Genomic DNA, 12,442 nt, shown 5'->3' with positions numbered 1-12,442 from the left:
TTTTTATGTTTCCACAGCACATTTTTAGCATGCCCTTTGTCTTATATGGTAAAGCCTCTGATTTCCAATATTTCCAAGTTTCATGTGTTCCTCATTTTTATTGCCTTTTCTTAGCCATAATCTAGCCCCATTGCCACCTACTACTTTAAGTGAAATTGTAGTTTTCCACCAATCTTCAAGTTGGCATGACTTCTTGATCTGCTTTCCATTTTCTTCAGAAAATCTGGCAGGAGGACAGGAACACACACACACTCTTCCATCCTTTTAGGACTCTTTCCCCTGGAGGTGGTTCCTTACCCACATCAGGGACCTATATGTGAAAAACAGAATCCCTAGCAACACTCCGAGTTGTGCTTCCTTTAGAGAATTTCTGGCTTGGAAAATTGATAGAATTTCAATTAGTTCAACAGAACCTGAACTAAAACAGACAAGGGAACTTTACTGTAGATCCAACTGAGACTGGCCGGCCATTTTTGTTAGATGCTCTCTGGAAAGTTTTTGCAGATGTTCATCAAACAGAGTTACCTGTGAAGGACAGATCTAGTCTTTCTTTTAGCCAGAAATAGAGTTCTGGGAGCTGAGTGTTGAGTCATGAGACTGAAACAGAGGAGAAATTCTTGTGTGGATAGGTGGGTCAGCGCTTATTCTAAGATAAAGTCTTATGTTCAAAGTTCTCTAAATTTCTGAAAAATATGACAACCCCATTGCAAAACCAGATCAAAATAACTGCAGTATCCCACACTTAGACTTGTTCTGGCATTATAAGTCTTCAGTATGCATGGAAAAATGTATCTGTCGCTGGGCTGTGAGCCCCTTGAAGAATAGTTTGTTCATTTTGCATCCCTGATGCCAAAAATAGGCAGGAATTAAATTCATGAAACTATTGCAATAATTTTTGTGTGCAAGCACTTCACAATGAAGGTTAATACAAACTAAATTCTCCTTTGGACCTCCAGTGTCTAGCATAGTGCTTAATAGTAATAGTTTTTAATTTAATGAATTATGAAATCATTGAAAAAATAACATTCACCCCTCCTCCCAATTACCCTGTGTGGAATACCTTCATTCTAGATGAAAGATCCAGGCAACCCCCAATTTACAAACAACTCCTTTTCAAAAGACTTATACATGCAAACAGCAGCTTCTCCCCCGACTTCAGTAGCCATAGGAACATCTTTGGGTACAAACTCCTCACATTTGATCTAAACTTAAATGTTAGCTCTAGAAGTGAATTCAGATGTTAGATTCAGAAATGAAAAGAAAGCATTTTTTGTTCTTTTTTAGAATGGAACAATTTCTAAATAATTCTTTGCTTTGAAGTACCACTCTCTCTACAGCTATGTTCCTGTTGATTCTCTTTGCTTCGTTCTAATAATTCTACCAGTTAGAAGTTCATCTGGACTATTAAAGCATCCTCTGTCTCAAATACAGAAGCCTTTGGAAAATTTCGGGGGGCACTGGGTGTTCACATTTTTACGTTAATTTTCCCAGACTAAGTGGATTCCTTCTAGCCTAAGAGAGGGGGTGTTTGAGTTTTGGGGAGGGAAGAGGTTGGTTTTGGAGAATGGAGTAGGTCTTAGGTCGGATACTCCTGTGGAGGTTGGAGGGTTGCATGAAGGCACAAGGATTTTGAGAAGAGGCCTTGACAACACCGGGTTTGGGCCTAGGCAAGGTGTTCTGAAGACATTTGTTTTAGACGAGCAGCTTAAAATATTAGCCTACTTTTGCAAGCATAACTGTTTCTTACTTTAATGATTCATGTTTACACTTCTCGAGAGGCCATAGTCAGAGATGTTTTTGCTTAGTCCATGGCATTTCCACTCCTGTCAACAACTTAAAAATCCTGTGGCACAAATTCAGTTCAACATAAGTAAATATTGCTTTTCAGCTAAACACGTATTTTTTTAACATTCAAAATGTACAAATGTTTTTAACTAAATTAGAAGAAAGTGGATTGGGAATTTAATCACAGTTGTACAATAATAAGCCATATGTTTAATTTAATATATTTGGAAATTGTTTTCCATGTTAAATTTGCTAGCAATTCCCAGGTCTGGTTCTGATCAGCATGCGCATTTTAATGTGGGTGAGAAGAGTAGTGTTCAGGAGTGCAGACTCTGGGGCTGAATTGGCTGAATTCGAGTGCCATCTCCACTACCACTTTGTGACCTTAGGCGAGTTACTTAATCTTCCTGGGCCTCAGCTTTCTCATATGTAAAATGGGAATAATGAAATCACTTGCTTCATTGGATTGTTGTGAAGATTAAGTGATTTAATATGTGTAAGTATCTTAGAGCAGTGCTCAGCATATAATAAACAATAAAGGTTGGATGTCACCTTTTATTACAGTAATAAAGTTGAATTTTTATTTTAATTGGCCTTCTCTCCAAACTGAATTGGGGTTTTACTTTCTTCTTCCAATTTTATGGAAACGACACCAAACCTACCTGAGGTTTTGCAAATAAATCAGTAGGGCAGTAGTCAAAATAGCCAGTCAAATCTACCAGCAATAATAGAACCTGCAAAAGACATTATTTTCCCTCTTGGGGCTGTTGAGAGGTGTGATGGTCCTTATGAAGTCACATTGGATTTATCTTGTGCGTGATTTTTTTTTTTTCCCTTGGAAACTTAGTTTTGATTCATTTAAAATGTTGTTGTTAAGTATGTTTTGTACTTTTGTGCAACATAAAAACACAAATCCTGTTTTTCCTTATGCCAAAGCTTTATTTCAGTTTCATCATAGTAGAGGTTAAACACTCTCAGATCCTTTTGATGTCCTAGATTTTGCTGATAAATAATATTCTGCAAGTAAAGAGGTCATAAAGAGGAGATTTGCTTTGATTTGAAATAAATCAATCAGCAAATCGTTATTGAATCTCTACTTGATACCCAGCATTGTCAAAAAAAAAAAAAAAAAAAAGTAGGAAATATAAACCATGCTTTCAAGGAGTCTCGATCCCAATGGTAAATGAGGACTAATCAAGGGAAAGCTTTGAGAAAACTCTAGTTATGAATAAGTGATCAGTGACATAGGAGCTGCTATAGCATTTCGATAGAAAAAGGCCTCAGGAGAAAGTGGAGTAATGAGGAAGTTACAGTGATAGAACTTTTTGTCCTATTGACTCTTAAATGGAAAAGTAAGAAAAAGTTCTTCCCAGGAGAAAAAAAGAAAGATAGAATTCATTGAAAGGCCATGAGTCCAATTTGAACATGGATAAAGAAAGATTTCAGGGTAGCTAGAGATTCATGCAGAGCCTGTCAAAATAAGAAGAGAAAAATTCCAACACCCTATAGAACCGGAATGTTATTCCCTAACGCCCAGCAAACACTGGAAATCCTTGGATTAGAATTACAAATTGTATCTCTTCAGCAAGACGTTACACGTTCCAGCATTGCTTTCCTCCCTGGATTTACAGCTATTCTTCATCTCTTTTAAAAATGACATTTCCCCCTCTTCTCAGCTTTTCCTCATGCTAAGCCTCTTGGGTGGCTCCTAAGTGAAAAGCCCATCCCTTCTTCATTGGCTTCTTTATAGAGTTCGCATAGTTCTTTCCATTTTTCCTGGTATGTTTCTGGAACAATCTCCCTAGCCAGGAGCCTGCAGTGGTATTTCAGACCAGCAAATTTGGCTCTATGAAAGTACCCTTAGCAATGGTGTTTAGTTAACATAGAATCACTGGATCCTGTGTGAATGATTTCTTGACAAAATAATGAAGAATTATTGAAATCAGTTGCTTCTATGCAGGAGTTACTGATACTGATGGATGAGAATTCACGTTTTTCTGCAAGATGCCCCATGTGGACCTTATGGACTCAATAATAGATGAATACAATATTATTTTTGAAATATTTCTTAGAATTAAATTACAAAGCACCCTCGCTTCACAAAAACATTGCTTTTTTCATGGTTGGCAACCATCTGAATAGTCAGTGCTGGCCATTGGGCAACAAACTAGAGTTCCATATACTGTGCCTGGGCTCGTTGTCATGTTGTATGGAATAATGTTCTTTGAAGATCTCTGGTTTGTGAGGACAAAGGTCATTTCCTCATTTCTTGTGTATTGCATGTACTCAAGGTCTATGAGGGTCGGGCAGAGTTATTTGGCTTGGGCTTTGCTCTCATGAAAATATTCAAATTTTAGGATTTTAACATTATGTTAAAATGAGATTATAAATACAGGCAAAGAGACACATTGACTGGATTGAAAGTTTGTGCAGCTTTCCACCTGAGTCCCACGGGTAAGATTACATGGCCTGTGGACTGTGTTTTTAAATAAGTAATTATGAATTGAATTATTATTTCATAGGTCATTGATATCTGTAGTGTAACAGAATTAAGTCTGTAGACTTATGAGTGAAATATTGCTAACACTGAAACCATATTTGCTATGACACAACATTTTGTTCAGAATTCTAAAATTGAGTCCTGCCGTAAATATGGACATTTTATATCAGTGAAAAGTATTTCACTTGTTGTACCTCGTGTGCTCACAGAAATAAATCATTGAAAGTTTTATATAATAAAAAGCCTAAGTTGTTAAGATGGGCATTTAAAGTATGGCATCATTTTTCTAACTCTATTTTGGGATTTCTGTTATTTTTTTAAATATAAAAAAAGCTGCCAGTGTGGTTTGTTGTTTTGCACTGAGAAGTTTTTTTCCTCTTTAGGGTGATCCTGGACAGCCTGGGAACCCTGGCTACCGTGGACAGCCTGGTCAAGATGGTAAGCCTGTGAGTACTGAAAGCTTAGTCATCTCCAGTACTGGGATTCTAGGGTCAAAGTTAAAATTGCACTGGGTAAATTTAAACAGTCAAGGAAGACTTTGTTCAAGACTATTGTAACAGGGGAGAGACACTGAGCTCCACTCAGCTGAAATAAAGGGAGGGAGGGCTCTTGAGCACTGGGGTGAGCTAGTGGGAAAGTACTGGAGGGCTTTAGTGGGGAGGTTGATCAATGAGATGGAGCAAATTGAGTTATTCCTGAGTTTGGCAGCCGTTTTCCTCTGTCATTAGGCCATCTGTGTTTACTAGTTGGCCCCCCCTCAAAGTTAGGGTCCTACCCTCCCAGAGACTGGGAGATCTGAGTCTTTATCTTCCGTGATGATTTCATTTCAAAATGATGGCTCCCAAGTCCTTGAAAAAGACATTCCCTGCTAGTTGGAAAACTAGCAGGAAGATTTTAAAAATATTTATGACTCAAAGGGGCAGAGAGAGAGTTTACAATTACAAATTTTCTGGCGTAAATTCTCCAAGAGAAGGGAGGTTAGGGATCTAGAGTTAGGAAGAAGCCTGTCTAAATTTTAGTCAAGCTGAAGGGAACGTTAAGTCTGACTTGGTCAATAGAATCAGCGTTCTAGTAACTTTTTAGGTATCTTACTTCAAAGTTACATACGTCTTTGCTACATTTGAAAAATTGTCCAATGAGTTCTTAGTATCAATGAATAGCTAGGTTCAGAAAAGAAATCTTTTCATATCTATGGAAGTTTTCATGTTAAAAATCTTTTTAAAGGTGATATTATTTTTCTGAGAATGTGTGTACTTGGGTATACTTATAATCTGACTAAAAAAATAATATCCTCTAAGGTTCAAGAGAACTTTAAGGACATAAATCAAATCCACTTTAAAGCATTTTAGGCAAATATTTGCAGGTAAGTCACCTGTCAGCATGTTTATAACAGTAAATAAACATTAGGAATTAGTTTTGAACGTTAAATGATTGTCACCAAAAAAAGTATCTCCTAGGAGACTTTCTTTATCGTGAGACATTAACTTTTGCCATGTTGGATGGGAAGGTTTGCATTGTGAGTCAATAATATTCAAGGAATGAATGAACCACAGACCTAACGTCAAGCCATTAATACCCCAACCATCAGGATAAAAGAGGAGCTTGGAAAGTCACTGAGAGAGGTTTACTGGTAAACTTAAAGAAACGCAGCCAACTTTTGAAGAAGCAGTAATGTGCTGGGGCCCTTTATACCGATGTTGTGTGGGAAAGGGGTTCACTCTACAGGTGAACCTCTCTAGAGAGATTGTCAAAGAAGGGAGTCTGAATAAGTCAAAAAATGGTGGCCAAATGGAGCTGCAGAGAGCTGAGGAGCTGCTGGGCAACTGGGGCAATGCTGCTCAACTGATCTGCCAGGATTCATTCTGTGGGATGGCAATTGATTTGAGGATTTTGAGAAAGGAAGTGACTTGATCTGGTTTACTATTTAGAAAGATGAAGGTGGGTCTTATGTGGAGAGTAGATTACATGGGGCAAGGATGGAAGCAGGAGACCATTTTGGAGGTTACTTCAAGATTTGAAGTGAGAAATAAGAGTGGTTTGGACTAGGGCGATGTAGTGGAAGGGAAGAGAAGTGGTCAGATTCTGGATTATTTTTTAATGTAAAGCTGTCCAGAATTGCTGTGAAATTAAATATGAGGCATGAAAGAAAGTGTCTAGGAAGACTCAGAGGATATTAGCTTGAGCCACCAGGTGAATTGTGATGTCTTTATAGAGCTGGGCAACACTGGGAGAGTTGTGTACTTTGTGGGGGAAATCGAGAATGCATTATTGGACATGCTGAAGGTGTCTCCCAGGATACTAGAGATAGGAATCTTGAGTTCAGGGATATGTTTGAGAAAGAAAATACACAGTTGGGACTCTTTAGCATGTAGATGTATCTAAAGCCAACAGAGTGGATGAGATTGCTTAGGCAGTAAGTACAGATAACTGGAGAAGAGAATGGGGCAGTGGATGAGACTAGGTCTGTCTTGCAGACGGAAAAGAGGAGGAGGATCCAGCCAAGGAAACTGGGAAAGAATGATTAGTGCAGTAGGAGGAAGACCAGGAGAGTGGCATCCCAGAAGCCAAGTGAAGAAAGCGTTTCAAGAAGGGAGTGATCAGTTGTCATTGTTGCTAAGAGGTCGAGAAAAATGAGGTCTATGCCTAGACCATTGGATTTGCTATATAGAGGTCATTGAGGACCTTGATAAACGGGGTTTCAGGAAGGGTGGCTACAAAAGCTGAATTGAAATGGATTCAAGGAAAAGTGGGAGATAAAATGGTGATAGTGAACATAGATGATGCTTCTGAAGGACATAATGGGGAGCAGAGAAATGACGCAGTTGTGTAGGAGGATGTAGGATAAAAGGAGAATTTTTTTTTAAAGATGGGAGATGTTACAGCAAGTTTATGTAATGATGAAAATGAGGTGCAAGGTGAAAAACTGATGATTTGGGGATAGCGGACATTGGCAAGAAGAAAATCCTTAGGTAGGTGGGGGGACATTGGTTCTAGTTGCAAGAAGAGAGTTTGGCCTGGATAAGAGTATGGGCAATTAAAGCTTCAGTATGGCATCAAGGGCCAAGCCCATCAGTACAGAAATAGCTAGTTGGTGTATTTGCTGGAAATAAGATGAGAAGTTTATCACCACACTGCGTCTATCTGAATTGAATGAAATGAACAGATTCCAAACCTAACATCTCCCCTTTTGCTTTATCCTTCACTCCCATTCCATGCCAACATTTGCCTTTTAGTTTCTCTTATAACCCATCCCTTTCTCAGTTTAACTTAAAATGTCCTGTGACTTTGTTGCATTCCTTCACTGCAACTCCTTAATCGCACTGAAAGTTCTGCCCCCCGAGGTCCTGTGTGAGTTGTGCCGAATCACTGGGTGGGATGAGTTTCATACGTGTCAGCCTCCTCTGCTTGGAGACCCCTTCTGTGGGACCTACACTTTCTGTTACTGGCGACTGCAGTGCTGCCCCAACTCCACAGCAGACACACTTCACATGCTGAAGTGTCATCTGGCAGCACCTCATGGTGACGCAGAGCTCCCCTGACAGCACAGCTGAGAGATCCAGGCTTTTGTTTTTTCCCTGGCGAAAAGTCCTGGGCAGTGTCTGGAGGCGAGTGCTGAGCAGCACGGGCTGTCAGCTCTGGTTTGCTTTTATTTTTCTTTGTTAATATCTTGCCATGAACAAAGTACTGGAAATTAGTTATAATCAGCCTGATATGATAATCATGGATATTGCTCTGACTCTTATTTAAGCTATAATAGACTTATTGTCTCATTTCATGTGGTGCATGTATATACGTGTTTTTCTGTATGTGTATGTGATTTTTTGTGTTGATATAGATACAACTATGTAGTAGGTGACATTAGATGTTAGATGATATTAAATGTTTCCTGATGTTAGAGAAAGAACAAATCAACTGTGGCAGACAGAATAATGTCTGCGTCCTAATCTCCAAGAGCTGTGAATATGTTATCTTTCATGGCAAAAGGAACTTTGCACCTATGATTAAATTAAGGATCTTGAGATGCAGAAATTATCCTGATTTACCTGAGTAGCCCAATGTAATCACAAGGGTCACTATAATCGGGGGAGGCAGGAGTGTCAGAGTCAGAGAAGGAGATGCAGTGATGGAAGCAGAGATGAGAGTGGGAGAGCCTTGAGGCAAAGAATGTAGGCAGCCTCCAGAAGCTGGAAAAGGGAAGGAACAAATTCTCCCCTAGAGCTTCTAGAAAGAATGCAGCCCCAATGACACCATGAGTTTAGCTCCCTAAGACTCATTTTGGACCTCTCACCTCCAGAACTATAAGTTTGTGTTGTTTTAAGCCACTTTCTTTGGGGTAATTTGTTATAGCAGCAATAGGAAGCTGATATACCAGCCTGATCCTATTTACCCAAAGGTATGACTTTTTTCTTAAATATTCCCCTTTCCCCCTGTTTCTTTCTCTCTGCAGGAGACTTGAGGTTGGGTGGCCAGGCAGGAAGAGAAACTGAGCCCGGGAGCCAGAACAGCTGAGGGTCATTAGTGTATGTCCAGGGCCAGCGCACAGGGGAAGGTGTGGGTGGAGCCTCTGGCTGGCGATCGAAGCCATCTGGACCAAGGAAACTTGGATGGAACAATTTGAAGGGAATTCTGCTTTGTTTGGATTTGGTTCCGTGCAGTCCCTCTCAATAAGCAATTTGAATCTCTTTCACATTATAATCAGGCCAAGTCAACTGAAACTTTAAATAGGAAATTATTTCACTCTGGAGAAATACTAATTTTCATAAGGAAAATGCCTTCAACCAAAATTCAAGAGCTATTTTCAAATCCTTCCTCTCCTTTCTCATTTCTCTATCAGTTAACTAACTTCTGTCAGTAGTGTCTGAGCATATAATTATTTTACTATTTTTTCAATATAAAAAGAGGATCAGGGGAAATATTTATATATCCTGCCAGGTAATTCAGAGTAGTACAACTATTAAGGGTATTATACTGATATGACATTTGATTTTTTTTAAAGAGAGCCATATGTGGAAACATATAAAAGGATTATTTTATGATGTTGTGGAAGTTTATACTTTTACAGTGCTTGTTTCTGTCTTCTGTCATTATAATTACTCTTCATGAAGTAAAGTACTTTACTGAAACCAAAGCCCTAGCTGGGTGTTGGGGAGATCTGGGGCCGTTTGCTTTCTGCTTTGCTTTTAAAAGTTGCTTTGCTTTCATGGGCTTCAGTTTCTTCATCTAGAAAATGAGAACATGGTGCCACATGAGGCCCAGATTCTCTCCAATGCTGATTTTCTAAGATTCCATGGAGGCCATCATATTTGCTAAGAGAGAAAGGCAAGCTAAACTAAGCTGTAGAATTCTGGAGATGATTTTCCATATTATTTGGCCTTAGGAAGTGAATCAGGAAAACTAACAGTGCACTGCTACCAATAGACAAAAGAGTGGATCCGTCAATGCGTCATACTGAGTGATATCGTGCCCCGCTTTGTCCCTGCCCTGCTCAGTGTGCCCCTGAGTGGTCTGGAGGTTCCAGAAAGGGGCCAGCTTTCTATGGAAGGTTACACCTTACAGAAGTGGTAGTCAGCACAGATGGGGAATTTCAAAGTTAAATGACTTTATCAAACCACAAATAAAGGGCCCGCTGGAGATAGATTATTAGGAGACAAAGTTGTGTAGGGAAGAAGGAGAAAGGAGGGAAGATGGAACAGAGTTCCTTGGGTTACTGTGATGACTTTGGTTTTGAGTTGGAGTGAACTCAGGAGCTGCTGGAGGGTCTTGAGTAAAAGGTTGATGGGATATAACTTATTTTTCAAAGAAATTACTCTGACTTCTGAGTTGGAAATAGATTTTAGGGTCATGCGGACAAAAACAGGGAGATCAGTCAAGAGGCTCTTGGAACAATCCAGAAGCAAGACGATGGAGGCTAGCCTCGGGGTGGTGGTGGTGAGGTGAAGAGGACTACTTCCATTCTGGGGATATTTTGAAGTCAGAGCTGACAGGATTTGCTGGTGGATCAAATGCGAGTTTGAGCTACAGAAGTCGAGGGGGACTCCAGTGAGATGTGGAAGGATGGGATAGAGGAAACTGGGCAAGAGAAAGCAGAACTTTGGTTTTGGATAGATTAAATTCTTCTATTAGATGTTCAAGTAGAAATTTTAAGTGGACAGCTGAATATAGAAGTCTGATGTTCAGGATGCGCCCCTTCTTGTGAAGTGTTCTGTCTTATTCTTTACCCATTTTCTATAGGGGTGATGATATTTTGCATGTCCATTAATAAGAGCTTCTTATGCATTAAGGGAATTAATCCTTTGATATATATGTTGTAATTGTTTCTTCTATTTATTTGGCTTATAGTTTGGTTTTTAATTTTTAGAAGTGTAAAATTTTCTCACAATTACATATTGTCTCTTGTCATTTTTTCCAGTGTTCTTTTTTGAGCATTACTCCACTAAATATTCATTTACTTTATTATGATTTTTAAGAATTTGTAATTCTTGATTTCATTTTTGGAATTTATGTTGGCATTTGGGGTGACACAAAGATCCAAAAAGACTTGGTGAGCTTAGAGAATGGCTATTCTAACATAGTGAAATTCATCCGGAATAAATATATGGCTTTTACTTGTCTGGGAGATGTTATTTAAATTAAACCTTGGTGAAAAATGGATCAACATATGTAATGAGGCTGCCTAAGGCTGATGCAATTTTTGGCATTGTTAGTAAATATATAGTGTCTATTTTACGAAAGATGACAGTCCTGCTTTTGAAGCGTTGAATTTAGTTTAGCATACTACACTTTAGGGATATGTGGGATCTGAGATTTATTCAGAAGAGAGTAACTGGGAGAGAGTAAGAACTCAGAAGACAGCCTGTGGGAGGGTTTACTGAACTTCAGGTATAACTCACACAAGAGATGCTGTTTTAAAGTACTCTAGACTGATCGTAGAGAACAGGAGGATAGGGAAGAAAAACTAGCACTTGGGGTTGTAGAGTAAGCTTGACAGGGAGTGAATAATTAGTAATAGAACAATAGGACCCAGGAGACAAGGTTTTTATGCTTCCCTCTGTTCAGACTCTTAACTGCATATGGTGCCAATTGTGGACTCAACAGTTTAAGAGCTGTGGGGAATTTGGGGCTGAGTGCCATGAAGGTTAAAGATCTGGAAAATGGGATACATTAGGGTAAGAGCCAAAGGAATGGCTATTATTTAGCTTGGAAAAGAGAATTACAAGAAGTGGCTTAACTATGAAGCGTATGAACATCCTTCTAGAGAGAACAGTTTCTACCTAAATTCTCACTTCACCTCAGTTTGGGTTCCTTAGCAAAAAGGTTTATTGTTTCACTGTTTCTCACTGCCATAAACCACAGACACACACACCCACACACCCCCACACCCCCACACCCACCCCCTCATTCCCTCATGAGAGTCTCACTGATACACTAAAATATGGACCATTTGCCTCCAATGAATTATCCTACACTTGGGCAGTTTATTTTGTTTACTATAACAAAGTGTTAAACTTAGCTCTTCTGTAAAGCTTTCCTAGACAAAGCCTAATTGACTAGCTAATTCATTTTTCTCCAACACTCCCCTTATGTAAATCTCATATATGGATCTTTCCATCTTTATCTCATGTGTCTCTCGTGTGTTTATATATTTATAATATATAAAATAGATTTTATGTTTTGTATATTATAGATAGTATATACAATAATGATAATGAGTATACAGACATTATCTATGCACTAAGTTATTTGCATATTTAGTTAAATTCCTCAAGGAATTGTTTGGTTACATATCTAGCATTTGTGATTTCAAAGATAAATTCATACTTATATTATCTCTTCTTTTGATTGTAATCTGTATGAATGCAGGCTGTCTCTACTATTATTTTTAGAGCCCTCAGTAGTAGCCACTGGTTGGACTCAATAAACGTTTATATACTTGTTTGCTTATTTATTCCTTTCATTCATCTGCTCATTTACTCGGTATTTGTTGTGTGTTTACTGTGTTCCTGGCACTCTTCCAGGCTAAGGAACTACAACAATGATCAAAATAGACAAAAGCTCCTGCTATTTTGAAGTTGACCTTCCACTGGAGAGAGAGAGATAATAAATCCACAATATTAATAAGAAAATAAATAATATCAGATTGTGATAAGCACTATGGAA

The 12,442-nt window shown here is 38.8% G+C and overlaps 1 protein-coding gene across 4 annotated transcripts in view; it reads left to right on the top strand.

Moving 5' to 3' along the window:
* Nucleotides 1-12,442, top strand: part of COL21A1 (collagen type XXI alpha 1 chain) — a 174,389-nt gene that overhangs the window by 80,663 nt on the left and 81,284 nt on the right. For 2 of the 4 annotated variants that reach the window (XM_070584816.1, XM_070584815.1), the window contains one exon: nt 4,669-4,731. In XM_070584816.1, coding sequence (XP_070440917.1) covers nt 4,669-4,731 — 63 coding nt within the window. The remainder of the gene's footprint in view (nt 1-4,668; nt 4,732-12,442) is intronic. The other 2 variants (XM_070584813.1, XM_070584814.1) reach the window with 1 other exon arrangement.

This window comes from Equus przewalskii, chromosome 19, assembly GCF_037783145.1.
Source record: "Equus przewalskii isolate Varuska chromosome 19, EquPr2, whole genome shotgun sequence".
Taxonomy (NCBI): Eukaryota; Metazoa; Chordata; class Mammalia; order Perissodactyla; family Equidae; genus Equus; species Equus przewalskii.
This window is presented reverse-complemented; position numbering and strand designations above follow the sequence as displayed.